The sequence below is a fragment of the Culicoides brevitarsis genome, chromosome 1 (assembly GCF_036172545.1).
Source record: "Culicoides brevitarsis isolate CSIRO-B50_1 chromosome 1, AGI_CSIRO_Cbre_v1, whole genome shotgun sequence".
Classification (NCBI taxonomy): Eukaryota; Metazoa; Arthropoda; class Insecta; order Diptera; family Ceratopogonidae; genus Culicoides; species Culicoides brevitarsis.
The window spans coordinates 738,593-755,582 of NC_087085.1; the positions used below are offsets into that span (position 1 = coordinate 738,593).

The window sequence follows — 16,990 nt, forward strand, 5'->3', positions numbered from 1 at the left end:
TAATGATGATATAAAAATAAAATTGAAAAATAAATATGAAATAATCTTAATTGAATTTAAAAATAAAATTCAAAAAATAAATCGAATAAATTATTTAATTTAAATGACTTAAATATTTTTTTTTAAATTATTTAAAAAAGTTATGAATAAAAAAAAAATATTAAAATTTTTTTTTTATTTAAAATAAAAAATTAGAAATAAATTTTAAACTAAATAAAAAAATATTATATTAATAGAAATAAAAATAAAAAATAATTATTTATATTATGAAAATGAAAATTAAAAAAAAATGAAATTAATTAAAAAATATTAATTAATAAAATAAAATAAATTTATATTCATTACAAAATAATTTATAAAATTATCGAAAAATAATATTCTATTATAAAAAATAATATTTAACTGAAACAACAACTTTTAACGACTTTTAATTTTAAATCGTGAGTCGGCTAAAATTGATCTGTTATATGCTATCATGTAAGTATACCAGATGTATAATAGTTCACTTTCAGCCGACTCCCAACCATGACGTGTACTTAATGGCAGAATCACTCCGACAGCGCATGCAAAGTAGCTCCGAGTGAACGTCTCGCAGCAATAGAGCCGGCCATATTCCATAAAATCCGCATTTCACATTGGGCCGCCATCCAATCACAGCAAAGTTCACTCTCATCTTGCACTCTCATTGGCTGCAAATCGGCGCAACCAATCACTTTCATAGATACGAGTTGAAATGCGCACTTGGATCGACATACGCCGTTGTCGAAACCCCATTCGAACAGTTCATTTTCGATCAGCACACGTAAGACAGAAGAAGTGTTTGTGGCTCCGTGTTAAAAAAATTGGAAAATTATTAGAGATTCTCACTAAATTTTCCAATCGTTCTGTGGAAATTCGGACAAGATGGCGAGTAAGTGTCTCGTGAAAAGACGTTTGTGGTGAAATTTTACGTAAAATTGCGTGAAAAATGTGACAAAAAGAAAAATGAATTTTGCTTACGTGTAATCCGTGGCAATTCAATGTGAATGGGAAATTAGAGTGTGAATGAAAAATTGTGAAATTTATGAAAAAAAGTGAAATAATTGAAAATTTTCTCGTCTTTTCAGTCAAGTTTTTGGAAGTAATTAAGCCGTTTTGTGGTATTTTACCCGAAATTGCGAAACCCGAGAGAAAGGTGAGTTTTTTTTTAAATATTTACCATCCGAAGTGCCAACTCTATTATCATGTCGCGACATGATGATGACTTTTTGATGAATTTCATGCAACGTGTCTCTTATTTTTTTTGCAGATTCAATTCCGTGAAAAGGTGTTATGGACGGCAATTACTTTGTTCATCTTCTTGGTGTGTTGCCAAATCCCGTTATTCGGTATCATGAGCAGCGATTCGGCAGATCCCTTCTACTGGATTCGTGTCATTTTGGCTTCGAATCGCGGTACCTTGATGGAATTGGGTATTTCGCCCATCGTTACCTCCGGATTGATCATGCAATTGTTGGCTGGTGCAAAAATCATCGAAGTGGGTGACACCCCGAAGGATCGCGCCTTGTTCAATGGAGCTCAAAAATTATTCGGCATGATTATCACGATCGGGCAGGCAGTTGTTTATGTCATGACAGGCATGTATGGCGAACCAAGTGAAATCGGAGCTGGCGTTTGTTTGCTCATCATCATCCAATTGTTCGTTGCTGGTTTAATTGTTTTGTTGTTGGATGAGTTGTTGCAAAAAGGATATGGCTTGGGATCGGGAATTTCGTTGTTTATTGCGACAAATATCTGTGAGACGATCGTCTGGAAGGCATTTTCGCCCGCAACTGTCAATACGGGACGTGGCACGGAATTCGAAGGTGCAATTATTGCGTTGTTCCATTTGTTGGCGACACGTCAAGATAAGGTTCGTGGTTTAAGAGAGGCTTTCTACCGTCAAAATTTGCCCAATTTGATGAATTTGCTCGCTACTGTGTTGGTCTTCGCCATTGTCATATACTTCCAAGGATTCCGCGTGGATTTGCCCGTCAAGAGCGCCCGCTACAGAGGACAGTACAGCAGTTATCCCATCAAACTTTTCTACACATCAAACATTCCAATTATCTTGCAATCGGCTTTGGTCAGTAATTTGTATGTCATTTCACAGGTAAGAATTTTCTCCCAAAAAAAATTTTTTTTCAAAAATTAATTTTAAAATTTTTTCAGATGTTAGCTATCAAATTCCACGGAAACTTCCTCGTCAACTTGCTCGGCGTCTGGGCTGACATTGGAGGCGGCGGTCCAGCTCGTTCGTACCCAATTGGCGGTTTGTGCTACTATTTGTCGCCCCCCGAGAGCGTTGGACACATCTTGACCGATCCCATTCACGCCATCTTGTACATCGTTTTCATGCTCGGATCGTGCGCCTTTTTCTCCAAAACGTGGATCGACGTTAGCGGCAGCTCCGCCAAAGACGTTGCCAAGCAATTGAAGGAACAACAAATGATCATGCGAGGACATCGCGAAAACTCGATGATTCACGAGCTCAACAGATACATCCCGACTGCCGCTGCCTTCGGCGGATTGTGCATCGGAGCGTTGTCTGTGTTCGCTGACTTCTTGGGAGCCATTGGATCCGGCACAGGTATCTTGTTGGCTGTCACCATCATCTATCAGTACTTTGAGATTTTCGTTAAGGAGCAATCCGAGATGGGAGGCATGGGAACTTTGCTATTTTAAGGCGTTCATACACACATTTTTTTAACATTATTTTATTAAATTAATAAAAAAGAGCAGGAATAATTGAGAAAAATTGAGAGAATACTAAATACTGAGAAAAAACAACAAAAAATAGACAACACAGACATTTTTTGCAATAAAAATATTAAAATTAAAAAAAAAACTTCTTTTGAAATAATCACACACGAACAACAAAAATTCATCAAAATAAATATTAAAACATCGAACGTCACCATTTATTAGCTCTTACGTAACTGATAACGCATTTTTTATGTTTTATTTTTGTTATTTTTCGTCCCTTTAGTCATTAAAAAATAAAATAAATATCAATCAAACTATAGTTTATTTTAATTTTTAAGCAAAAAAAAAATATTATTTAAAAAAAAAATAAAAATTCATATGACAGCTTCCTTTCTTTTGCATTTGCATTTTTTGCATAATTTTAAGAAATTTGGAAACTTTGGGATATTTTTCTAAATTTTAATAAAAATAAAAAAATAGGTAATAAATTAAAGGATAAAAAATTTACGACTGTACTGTAGATTTGTAACTTTATTCATAAAATAAAAATATATAATAAAAAAAATGAGAGAAAGAGAAAAATATTGATAATGAGATGTTTATTTAAGAAAATGATGACGATAATTAATTTAATAAATAAATGACATGAAAGGTGTTACCCGTAAAATTTATTTTTTTATTAATTTAATTTTTAAGTTGATATGGGTCATTATTTGTTAAATTTGATTATTTTTTGTTAAAATTAAATTTTTGAGCAATTTTGAAATATTTTTTTTTAATTAAAATTTATTATTTAATTAATTTTTAATTTTTTTCGTAAATTAATATTTTATTTTTTGTTCAAATTTTAATTTTTGAGCAATTTTTTAAAAATATTTTTAATTTAAATTTTTGTTTTTTAAATAAATTTTTATTGAAAATATTTTTTTACCATATTTGTCAATATTATTTTAATTTTTCTTTTACTTTTTTTGTCAAAAAATTAAAATTTAATTTTTTTTTTATTTTTTGCAATTTTTAATTTAATTTTTTCGTTTAAATTTATTTAAATTTTTTTTTAAATTTATTCTATTAAAAAATTTTCAAAAAATTAAAGTAATTCTAATTTTTTAAATTAAAAAAAAATTTTTTTTTAAAATAAAATTATTTTTTAAAATGCTCTTTTTAATTTGAAATAATTTTTTAAATTTAAAAAAATATAATTTTATTATTAAAAATTTAAATTAATTATTTTTAATTAATTTTAAATATTTTTTTAATTTAAAAAAATTAATTTAACTCAAAAAATTGCTCAAAAATTAATATTTTAACAAAAAATAATTAAAATATTTATTACTTTCATCTATTAAAAAAATTCTTGTTCATCCATCCGTAACAATTTCAACCTTTTCATTTCTTCTGCGCGTGAAAAATATCTCTTAGACAAGTAGATTAAAAAGTAATTAGAGAGACTAGACGCGTATTTAAAAGATCATTAATCACAATATCGACAAAAAACCCAACAAATCCGCGAAAAATCATCTTTTTCTTCAGAACAAAAAAGAAAATTCTCGACTTTCACACAAAAATTTCAAAAAAATCGAAAAATCGTCACGTGAATCGCTTTCACATGTCACGTTTTTACTCATATCCACTCATTAACTCATTTCCAATGCATTTTTTCTTTCAATGTCTTTTACTTTTATGACGAATTCAGGTCATTTGCTTCTTATCTCGCCACAGAAATGCACTAACTAATCTCGTTGCCGCAGTATAAGACTTCGGAAAATAGTAATCTAATGATGACACAACATTCATATTTTTTTTTCTTGAGACGAAGAGAAGAAAAAAAAACAACTACGTGTAAAAATAAAATAAAAATAGTTGTAGAAGAAACCATACCAGAAAAACTTTTACTGACCCACTTTCAAATCCAAAGAAACGTAGCATAAAGTAAATGTACGACGACGACGACGAGTTACCGGTATTCATAAGTTTCTCTCTCCTCTTGCTGTTGTCTTTCGAATGTAATGTCAAAGATCATCGGTCATCGCTTCGCGTCGATTAAATTCAATTGGATTCTAAAAAGTGAGAATTTGTACGAAAAAAATAGCATAATAAGTGCATTATGCATAAATTTCTTCATTCAGCGAACAAAAGTTGAACACAAAAAATCGTCTGCTTGTATAATATCATGAAATATTTACAACGACGTCGTCGACGGAGGTGCAATAACATTTTGGCCTTGTACTGCAATAATAAATAAAACTTTAATGGATGACATATGCAATGTCTGTACGACGTGCATTTCGTGTACAAAGCTATAAATACAACAAAACTAGATGTAATAATAATTTTTTTTTAAAACAACAAACTATGAATGAAACAAAAGAATCATCATCATCATTAGTAATTGCTTTGGTAGTGCATTAGATGCCCTTGATATTTATTCGCCGTACGAAAGTTCAAAACGTTTTACTTTGGGGCAACAATAAAAGTCAAGGATGCCGGGAAAGTTCACGAAATATAGCGGTGACCATGAAATTTATTTTTTTTGTCATTTGACGTCGTTTGCCCGGCGTTTTTGTATGAAGGCGATACAGAAATCGAATCGATATCGGATGAAATTTATCGTCATGATGATTTGGAATAGTGGTAGTGCGAGGAAAATGCACATTTTCTGTTCTACTGTGCAGGCAGCGACTATGGGTTTAATGCGAATGAATGTTACGATGTTAGTAATAATAAACTTTGTTCCTCTCTCTTTCATGTACTTTTTACTGTAGAATTTTATATATCAATTGTGAGTTTTTTGTGTTTCGCGTGAAGAGGAGTTTTTGTGATTTAAAAGAAAAATTTAAAATTTATTTGTATTCGTGAATTTTTTTGAAAATTATGAGTTTTCAAAATTATATTTGTTTCATATTATTTATTTTTAATTTTTTTTTTTTTTATTAAAATTTTTTTAAAAATTAAAATTAATGCTTTTTAAATAATAAAAATTAAAAAAATTTAAAAAAAAAAAAAAAATTTTTTATTTAAAAATTAATTTTTAATTTTAATTTTTATTAAATTGATAATTTAATTAAAATTAATTTTTTTTTAATTTAATATTTTAAGCTCAAATTAAAACAAATAAAATTCTGTGATGAATATAATTTAAAATAATAATTTTTATATTTCAAAATTTTCTTTTGCAATGATTTTTTTTAAAATTAATTAAAAAAAATTAAAATTTTGAAATTATTTCCATATTTAGCCTGAAAATGAAATATTTTTTTAGAATGAAATATTTCTTTTATTAATTATGGTCAAATCTGTTAAAATATTTCAATATTTTAATCATTTTCCAATACTTGAAATACAATTTTTCTTAAAATTGACACAAATTTGTGATAAAAAATTAAAGTTTTCTTTAATATATTAATTTTTTCATTTAAATTTTTTTATTTTTCTCGACAAAAGTTGTTCAAAAATTATAATATTCATTAAAAATCGCAAAAATTCGATATTCGCGAAACACAAACTCCTCACAACTCCCATATATTTTTTTCTAAAACTACAATAAAACACCATCTAAAAACTCAAGACACAAGATTAGGATGTCCAAGATGAACCCTCTGTTATAATTCCCCACAATTAACAACTTTGAACACTCTAATCAAGAATTATATTCTACTCGGTTGTAAATAAAATGCAATCATATCCCCTTGTGTTGTTATTCCATCGTCGTATGCAGACAGGGCATGGTTATAACATGTTACACATCATTTATATATATTATTAGTATTATATATCTTTTCATATACTTAAATATATGTTATATAAAAACATTTGTTCTCTAAATATAAATCACACAAAATATTATTATTTATCTAAAAACTTACACTTTTAATCAATATTTGACTTGTTTGCACTTTTTTCCTCTATTTTAATTTTATTTAATTTGATTTTTATGTACAATTATATATAATATATATGTTTAAAATGTCAAATAGTATATAATTATTATTATTTTATTTTATTTGACAAGCGATTGATTGCAAGCATCAGCAAACAGCTATTATTATTATTTTTTTATTTATTTTTATTTGTATTAATAAACAGTTTAACTTCACTTTTTACACTTCATTATTATTGAACATTGAAATAAAATTATTTGTTTTTTTTGCTGATGTTTTTGTTATTATTTGTAACTTTTTTAAATACTTGCATGAGCAAATATAATGAATGAATGATTTTAAAAACTCTTTTTATTGTATTCACGGTTTGTTTTCACTTTAGTCGTAAAAAAAACTTTCTTTTGTGTACTTTTAAGTATATTTTTTGATAAAAATTATGATTTTTTGTATTTTTTCACGAAATTTAATATCAAATCTGGCTGCATTTTGTTTGTTTTTTCTCGAGGGAATTATTTTTAATTATTTTCCGTGCATGTCTGGATCGTTTCACGTCAATTTTTCACTGTTTACCAGATTTTCGGATATTAATAGATGATCATTATTAATAAATTCTAATTTTTTTTTCTTGCAGAAAAGCCGTATTTGTTTATATTTTTGCACGATACTTGACTGTCAGTCGTCAGACGGTATTTTTCCTGCTTCGTATTTCGCTTTTTGCACACACATTAATGCCGAGGTTCGTTCTTCAACTTGATACACACTATTATTTTGAACTGTCCAAGGTCTTTTTTATATACTTTGCCGACGAATTTTCGTACAAAAAAGTGACTTTTATGTATTTTCGTATTGCAGCAGCCCAAAAAATGCAGTCAGTCGTCTGCACGGGAAAAAAACACAGTAAATTTTTCGTTCTTTATATGTTATTTTTTTCTCTTGCTTTTTTTTGTTGTTGTTGTTCTTGCTCTGTTATGTACAAGCAGCGACTGTGTGTGTGTCTCTTAATATCTTTTTCATCTGTGAAGTTGCTGCTGCTGTCGCTCAATCCAAATAACGTTGTGTGTTGCATGGGAACGTCGTTCGTCGTCGATTGAGAGAGAATTTTCTGCTCTCCCGCTCTCGAAATTCGCAGACATGAATGAACACACGACGAACGAACGACGCACGACAGATAAATAAAAGAGAAACTGAATTGCAGACATTTTCATTACCGCACACAAACTCACACAAATTCACTTTTGCTACATACGAAAAAAAAAATTAAAAAAAAATTCGCTTTGATATTGAGCTTGAAAATAACTTTCGTACGTCGGTCGTCGTCTGTCTCTCGTGCAGCACCAACAGCAAACAAACAAGAGATGCGATTTAATGAATCAATGTAAAGTAAAGGTTTAATGAATGTAAAACAATGTGGAATAATGGTCTCTCGTTCGTCGTCGATGGCATGTACGTGAAATAAAATAACAAGAAGGATACAGAAAACTAGAATGGAATTACTGTGTCACCGGATTAATGATGATTGTCGCTTTGTAATGATAATTTTTTCGATGGAATTCGAAATTTTTGGGGTTTTTGGGTTGGAATATTACGGAAAATTTTGTTAAATTATTTTTAGATATTGAAATTTTGTATGAATTTACTGAATTCTTTCCTATATATTAATTATAAAAAGTTTTATTTTAATTTTTTGCAAGATATTATTTTCTGTTTAATATTTTTGAAGTGAAAAATTAAACTTCTTAAAAAAATTTTAAAATTTTATTATTAAAAATTTGATGTCAATTCATTCAATTTATTTATTTTTTTGAATAAGGGAAAATTAATTTTTTGTTTTCCTTCGATTTTTTAATTAAATTAATGATTATTTTATTTTTTGATTATTTTAATTTTTTGATTATTTTAATTTTTTAATCAAAAATTTATTTTACAATTAAATTTTAATTTAAAATGCTGCAATTTTTTAATTTATATTTTATTAAACTATTATTTAAATTGAATATTATTGTTTTTTTTTATATTTTTTTAATAGTTATTTATTTAATTTATATTTTTATTATAATTATTTATTAATAATTTATATTTTTGTATTAATGAAAATGAATTTTAAAAATTTTCAAAAATATAAATATTTTAATTATTTGTATAAAAAAAACTATTTAAAAAAAATTTTAAAAAAATTAATTATAATATTCAATTTAAATCTTCAAAATAGTTTTATATTTATTAAATTCCAAAATTAAAAAAATAACATTTATATTTAAAATGGATAAAATTTCTTTAAATAAATTTAAAAAAATATTTCTAAAATAAATTTTAATTAAAATTTTATTTTCAAATTTAATTAAAAAAAATTATTTCTTATTAAAGAATTAAATTTTCAAAAATAAATTTATTTTTTTTATATATATTTTATCAGCTTTACTTTATATTTATTTAAAAAATTCAATGAAAAATATGACCTTTTAATCTTTTGTTATTATTTCCATTAAAAGTTATTTAAAATAAAATCCAGAACAATTAAGGCTCAAACAATAAAAAATGACAACAAAGGCAACAACACCATCTCATTACGAAAGTGTCGAATTTCAATTAAGGCGCCATCCATGTCAATCTTTCATTTCAGGTAACGAACAATGAACAGATTTTATTACAGAATATTTTGTTACGAAATTCCGTTTATCTCTTTTCTCATTCTCTCTAAGGACAATCGAGAAACCAATAACTCACTGAAAATAAAAATAAACTACTCGGATACACATCAGACACACACAGCACAGCAGAAAAAAGACACGAAAGATGAAAATCTTTTATCAAAATATTGTTTATGTATCCAGTTCGGTGTTGTATGTACATACGGTTCGAGGAAAAACGTGGTGCACATAAAATTTTTGTACATAAACCCAAAAAGTGTCTAGCCTCATCCCAATGCTGTCTGCTATCGATCCACTTTACGCATTTGTGGGAGGCGGAGGTAGAGACGATTTCTTCTCCTCTCCTCTTGTTTCGCTCGTTTGTGTGTTTGCTGCTCCACTCCCCGCAAATTGTACGTTCTACTGTGCCATTTATTGCGTGCTGTGGCGTATGTCGGAAAAGTGTTTTATTGTGTTATGAAGTTCTTTTTTTTATTTTAATAATTTTTATCAAAATTTTCTGCTTTTTCAAGTAATTTTGAATCAATTGAACAAAAATCAGGGAAAAAAGTTTTTTTTTTGCTTCCTTCCTGTCTCACTTGATGATGTCCGATGACAAACATTTCCTTTTATCGAAATCAGAGGCGGATTTTATTCAAAGATTTAAAAAGCCCTCAGAATTATTTGAAGAAAATAATTTTAAAAATCGGAAAAAAATCAACAAATTTTTTTTCAAAATTTTCAATAAATCTAAATCAAAAAAAAATTTTTTTTTTGAATTTTTAAATAATTTTTTAAAAAGAAAAAATTTTATTTTTTGATTGAAATTAAATTTTCATTAGAATTTATTTATTATTTTTTTTTAATTTTGGTTCTTTTAATAAATTTTCATCAAAAAAAAAGTAAAAATTTTAATTTTTATTTTTAGAACTTTTTTTAAAGTTATGTTTTTTTTATTTTAGAAAGTTTTTTTTTAATTTTTTTTTTACTTTCAAAATATTTTTAATTTTATGCAATTGTAACTAAATTTTAATTAATTAATTAATTTAATTAAAAAAAAAATAAATTTCAATCAAAGTTTAGTTTAAATTTCATAAAATTAAAAAATTTTCTAAAATAAAAAAAAACTTTCAATTATAAAAAAAAATATTAAAAACGTAAATTTTTTATTTATTTATTTATTTTTTTTTTTTTTGAATTAAATTTTATTTTAATTTATAAAAATAATAAGTATTAATTTGACAAAATAACAAATAATTAAATTTAGATTTTTTTTAGGTAGGCTCAAAAAAAATTAATTCCATCTCTGATCATGACAATGTCGAGAAAGCTGTATTCTGATTAAATAAATTCCATCTGTCCAGACACGCTTCAAAATGTATGTTAGTTCTGTTCGGAGCACCAAAAACAACAACAACAACGACAAGAAGAGAGATGTTCCGCCGTACATGACACGACAACATTGCCAAAAAATATTAATGCAGACACTTGAATATTTAATGCGGCAAAAATAGGCATCTAAAACGCGATTTCTCTCTCCCTGTGGCACGAGCTCTCCGTATGTACGACGAGAAATGGCATGGAAAAATTTTTCAATTGCAATGCGTTGCTTTCGTGTGCTGTGTGTCGGGGTCTGGTCGACTCATAAAACATTTTCGATATACCCGAACATTATATAGATTATTAGTGCACGAACAATGTGCGTCGTCTTTTCCTATGGCATTATGTGTTGCGGCAGGCATAGGCAGCGCGGCAAGGTTGTGAAAGTTCATCACACTCTTCATTCGCATTAATTCCACAATTTTTTTTTCTCACGGCTCAAGTACGAATTGAATGTGTCTGTGTTGTTGTTAATTTTTATGAATATCAATATTAACAGGTCGATACACAAAAAATACTCTTTTTTTTCCTTATTTAGACGAAAAAAGGGTGGCAATTTTGTGGGTGTGATAAGAAAAATGAAGAAGAAGAAGGAAGGTTGGCGAGGCTCGTGCACGATGTTTTTGTCGGTTTGTGTCAGAAAAAAAGTTTTCGATAACAATTTTGATGTTAGCAAAGTAGACACGAGAAAGAAAATTGTTTACGGATACATGTTTCTCGAGTGTTTATAATGTAATGTAAGGAGATTTATGCAATGTGAGATGTTATTTTGGTGAATGGCGTCAAGTTTATGGAAGGAAATTGATATGAGATACAGAAAAAAATGATTGAACACTCACAAAGGTTTGAATTTTTATTTAATATCCGCTTTTTTTATTTTAATAATTATTTATAATTTTTTTTATTTAAAATATTTTTAAAAAAACTTAGATTAGACGAGTTTATTTAATTAATTAAAAAATATATAAAAATAAATAATTATTTTGAATTAAAAAAAAAATAATTTAAAATACTTTTTTTGTTTTTATTAAAATTATTTTTTATAATTTTATCGATTTTTTTTTTAATATTTTTTTTTTATCATTTTTTTGATTTTTTTAATTTCGAAAATAAAAAATTGAGATTTAATTTAATTTAAATTTTAACTCTTGAAATGAATGACATGAAAATATTTTTAAAAAATCTACAATTATTTTCTCACGATTTTTAAAATTATTTTTATTTTAATTTAAAGTCTTGAAATTCTTTGAAAAATTTTTTTCGGCAAATTTTCATTTTTTTTTTTCAAATTTTTTACAATATTTTTCATTTATTCCATAAAAGTAGTTCATGGCTCCCAAAAATTAGGTCAAAAAAGATTTATCGAATACAAATTTCATCCAAAAGTTTTCAGCAAAACTTTTCATCATACAAAAATAACTTCAACTTGTCCCATAATTCATCTACAAACTACTTTAACTACTTTAAAAATTATTAAAACCGGCATGTAGTGCACGACAAGTGAACAAATGCCTTTGAAATGTGTACCTTTCCCATGAACTTATGCAAATAATTAACACATGTTATGTATGCGCTTCTCATTCTCATAAACTCAATGTCTCGCCATTGCAGTGGTTTTCTAGCCAGAATCGTCTTTGATGTCTTCCCATTCAAAAAAGAGCAGAAAAAAAATCCGTCAGCGACAGAAATGCACTAAAATTTAAATAAAAGGATGCAAGAATGCACATGAACTGCATTTGCAAAAAGTACAAAATAAAAATTATATTTAAACGATGACTGCAAAAATGAACATACAAAAGATTCTATTCATATTCGTTGCATAAATTGCTTCGGCTGAAATGGATGTGAATCGCATATAAAATAATAATAATAAATGTACAACAAGACAAATAAAAAAAAACTATTTGAGCACGTCAAAAGTGAAACGCATGTGTGTGTATTGTGTATAGAATAAAACTTCCTGTTGGTTGGTTGAGTTTTAGATTTTTTGCTTTTTAATTTTTTTTCATGCAGAATTTGTTTCGGTTTAAATTTATTTTAAAAGAATAGTTGAGTTAATGAGCATTTAATTTTTTTTAAATAAATTTAATTAAAAAATATTTTTATAAATTAATTATTTTTTTTTATAAAAATTTAAGTTAAAATTAAATATTTTACTTAATTTTTTTTCAAAGAATTTAAAAAATATCGAAATATTCAATTAAAATCTTAATTTTTTAAAATAAATTAATAAAAAAAAATTAATGATAAAACAAAATAAAAAAATTTATAAATATTTTTAAAAAACTAAAATAAAAATTATTATTTTTTTTTCATTTTTTAAAATTATTATACAAGCTTTTTAAAAATTATTTTAATTAATTTACTTTTAAAAAAATTCAAAATTTTTGCTGTAATTTTTTTAAGATTTTAATTTTTTTTTCTTTAATTTATTTTTTTATTTTAATTTAACGTATTTAAAAATAAAATTAAGTTAAAATTAATTGAATAAAAAATTTAAAAAAATCATAATAAAATTAATAAAACTAAATAATATTAATATTTTTTTTTTTTTAAATAATATTTTTAAATATTTTTTTTTATAATATTTTATTTTTTATTTATTTTTTTTAAATTTGAGGTTTTAAATTAAATATTAAAAAATATTATTTTAATATTAGAAAAAATCAAAATTTTTACATAAAACAATTAAAAATTATTTTTATTAAAACAATCAAAAAAAGAGAGAGAAATAGGTTATAGACACGCATGCTCGTTTGACGTCACATACCCGTTTAAAGACCGGTTTTTCTGTTTGTCTCGAGACGACTTAAGAATCATCATCGCCAACACACACAGCCAATGCTTAGCAGAAAAAAATAATAATAATAAGATGTGCACAAAAATCGCTTGAAGGCAAGAATCACTTTTAAGAAGCTTTTTGACTTGACTTTTTGATTATACTTTTTGAGGAAACCCAGCAACAACAAATTCTGTCCGAATAAAAAACTAAAGAGAATTTAAGAAGAAGGAGACTGTAAAAATAATAAATAAAGTTGATAAGCCTGACGATTCTTCGTAGCTTCTTATAAAATAAAAATTCACTTTGCTTCGTCGCTTGGAATAGCGTGTGTGACAAAAGCAAAGAAAAAAAAGTTTTTTATATAGGATGAAAAGAAACGAATACTAATAACATACATTTTATACAAATAAGAATAAATATAGTTTGTGGCATTTATTTTAGTTTATTATTTTTGCGAGATACGAGAAAAGAACACGAGAGAACTTCAGTAATAACAAGAAGAACATGTACACATGTTTTAACTCTTGTGCTGTCTGTCTCGTTTGTCCATTCGCCAAACACACACCGACACACACGAGAGATGATATCTGAGATAAAATCGCATTGTACATACATCTTGTCGCATCAAGTACTTTTTGGATGCTGCAGCTCCTTTTTGCTTGTCGTTCGCTGCTTGCTGGCTTGCATCAAAGTTGAAAAACTAGATTTTTTGTTGTAAGCAGAAAAAAAATAAATAAATATCTTTTGCATGAGTGTCTGAGTGTGTGTTGGAGATACGTTGTCGAGATACGAGAGTGTTCTTGCCTTTATTTAGTTATCACTTATTTTCTGGATGACTTTCATTTTTCGCATTTATGCACGATTCGTGGCTTAGTTAATAGCGCTTAGCTAGAACACAAAAAACCAGATCTCTTATTGTTGTTTATGACGGAATTGAAGCAAAGCGCAAAAGAGAATTGTAAATTTTTTGCAGTTGTTGCGGAGATGAAAAGAAGTAAGAATTTTTATGCAATTATTTACGTTTTACTGACCTAGCTTTGTGATTTGTTATGCAAAAATGTATTTAATTTGATAAAATTTAAATTTTTATTAAATTTTTTGTTAAAAAAATAAAACCTGAAGTTTTTAGATGTTTTGTAGTTTCAGACATAAATTTTGTTCAAAGAAACTTAAAAGTATTTAAAAAAATTGAAATCTAAATTTCAGTTTTTATAGAGCTAACTTTTCAGCCCTTCGAAAAATATGAAAGTTTTTGTATATAACTGAAATTTAGTAAAACTAAGAAGATTTTTCTCAGTTTATCCGTAATGATTTCATAGTTTCGATGAGCTGAAAAGTTAGCTCTATAAAAAATGAAATTTTGATTTTAATTTTTTTTATGCATTTTTAAGTTCTATTGAACAAATTTTCAAATAAAATCATTCAGAATTAAAAAAAATTGATTAAAAATTAAAAAAAAAAATTTTTAAAATAACTCTTTCTCATAAAACATAAAAACTGAAAATAAATTAATCAAAAAGTTTTAAGATTTCTTCAAATTTCTTTAAAAATTTCTTCATACAGAAATTTTTATATTATATCGATTTTTTTGCTCCAAATCCAACTCGAGTACATTTCCATTTAAAAACATTCATTCAAAAAAACAAATTCCGCACTATTTGTCGTAAATAAAAATTGCAAAACTTGCAACGGAAATAACATTCATATCCACACATTTCTTCTACATTTCTGCCATCGCACAAACAAAAACGCGCCATGCAATTCTCACGATGAATACACATAAAAACAAACACACATACGAAAGGATTATGAATGGATAAACTGTAATGATATGGATAATAACATCGTCATAAAAATTGTCAAGTAAGAAAGACGTCGAAAAAAGGGCACAAAATAAATGTGTCTCTCATTCAAAAAAAAAAAAACATTCAAACGGCAAAAACACACAAAAGAAGCCATAAAATGGCGACAACTGATCCGAAACACACAAAAAACAGAAGAAGCAAGAAACGAATTTACAACTCGAAAAGTGCAACATACGAGCGAGGAGACAATGCAAAGACAAGTCAAAAGCTTTTCACTGGGGATAGGTCAGTGTTTGGTTTAGTTTCGTTTCTTTGTTTTCACACGACAACGACGATGACGACACGCGTTACTGCTTTGCATAAAATCGGTAAATAAATTTCTGCAAAAATAAAATTTGTGCAATTTGCATTTAAATAACCCCTAAATAGTAAAACTGTCAAAGCAACATCGAAAAATTGGAACAAAAAGGGTTTCAATGTCTCTCGCTATAAATTTCGTGTTTCACCATGAAATCAAGAACTTTAAAACAGAGACGAACTTCGATGCTTTTTTCAGTCCTTGACCGGGGCGTATTTTTGTTATTTTTTAGCAATTACGTCACTTTCCAAACAATACGAATTAAATGAATGAATGACAAGCACGCTTTTTTCGTGTTCAATGCTTGCTTGCAATTGAAGCCATTAGCATACATGACACTCGAAATTTATGCAATTTTGCACCACGAATCATTGCCGTTGTTTGACGATGAAGAAGGTCTTTAAATAGGGGTGAAAACCCAAAATTATGCTGCTTTTTTTTAAACGAATTTATGCGAAAAATTCGACGAAACTGATGGCATGGCATGACAAGGGCAATGAACAGTGTCACGTGAAAATAGTCGAAAATGAAGTTTTTTTTATGCATCGAGTAAAAAAATAATTGTGCTGGTCTTTGGCACAGAAAAAAACCTTGTCATTAGCGTTTGTCACCGACATTTTTTTCGGTTTTGACAGAAAATTAGATGAAGCACGCATTTTTTTTGTTGAAAAATTTTTTTAAAGAAATTTGACAGAAAAAAATTTTTTTGACAGCTGTCAAAATTTTTAATAAAATTAAGACTTTTGATAATTTTATTAATATTTTTTTCATGATTTAATTTAATTTAAAAAAAAAACATTTTTGGTCTTTAAAACTTAAAATTTTTTTTTATAAAATAGGTGAAAAATATCAAGTTCGAAATTTGACAGATGTCGAAATTTTTATAAATTATTTGTTTTAATTAAAAAAATAAATTTTAAAATTTTCTATAAATCCAAAAATTAAATAGTTTCTTAAAAATTTTATATTTAATCGAATATTTTATTATTTCACTATTTATAAATATTTTTAAAATTGACAGCTGTTACTTTTTTTTTTTTTTTGAAATATTTAAGATTTTAAATATTTTTTTTTTTAGAAAAATAAAAAAATAATTAAATTTAAATAAATTTAAAAAAAAACAAATAAAAAAATGAATTAAAATTAATTTAAATTTAATTTAAAATTAAAAATAAATTTAAATAAAAAATTAATAAATTAAATTATTTCAACATTTTAATTATTTTTTTTTTAAATTTAATTTTAATTGAATTAAATTTAAAAATATACATTTGTCATAATTTAACTGACAAAAATGTCAAAATACACTCAACTTAATTCAATATTTAATGAATTGTCTCCTACAATAAAGAACTAATTTTCGCAAAAACATCTTTTCGGTCAATTAACTATCGATTCTGCTTGTCACGATTCGCACTTTTTTTGAAAGACTA

The 16,990-nt window shown here is 26.2% G+C and overlaps 2 protein-coding genes across 3 annotated transcripts in view; one reads left to right on the forward strand and one right to left on the reverse strand.

Annotated features, from left to right (window-relative positions):
• Window positions 1-16,990, reverse strand: part of LOC134834920 (ecdysone receptor) — a 113,279-nt gene that overhangs the window by 59,793 nt on the left and 36,496 nt on the right. The gene's annotated exons all lie outside the window — the stretch shown is intronic.
• Window positions 758-2,993, forward strand: LOC134827799 (protein transport protein Sec61 subunit alpha). The gene is made up of 4 exons (XM_063840635.1): window positions 758-910; window positions 1,107-1,174; window positions 1,289-2,131; window positions 2,191-2,993. The coding sequence occupies exons 1-4, from the start codon at window positions 904-906 to the stop codon at window positions 2,701-2,703; spliced, it is 1,431 nt and encodes a 476-aa protein (XP_063696705.1). The 5' UTR covers window positions 758-903; the 3' UTR covers window positions 2,704-2,993.

What these genes read in the sequence shown, in the direction of transcription:
- LOC134827799 (XM_063840635.1), top strand. An exon ending in TTGCGAAACCCGAGAGAAAG is followed by an intron (nt 1,175 to 1,288) that starts GTGAGTTTTTTT and finishes TTTTTTTTGCAG; the next exon opens with ATTCAATTCCGTGAAAAGGT. An exon ending in ATTTGTATGTCATTTCACAG is followed by an intron (nt 2,132 to 2,190) that starts GTAAGAATTTTC and finishes AAATTTTTTCAG; the next exon opens with ATGTTAGCTATCAAATTCCA.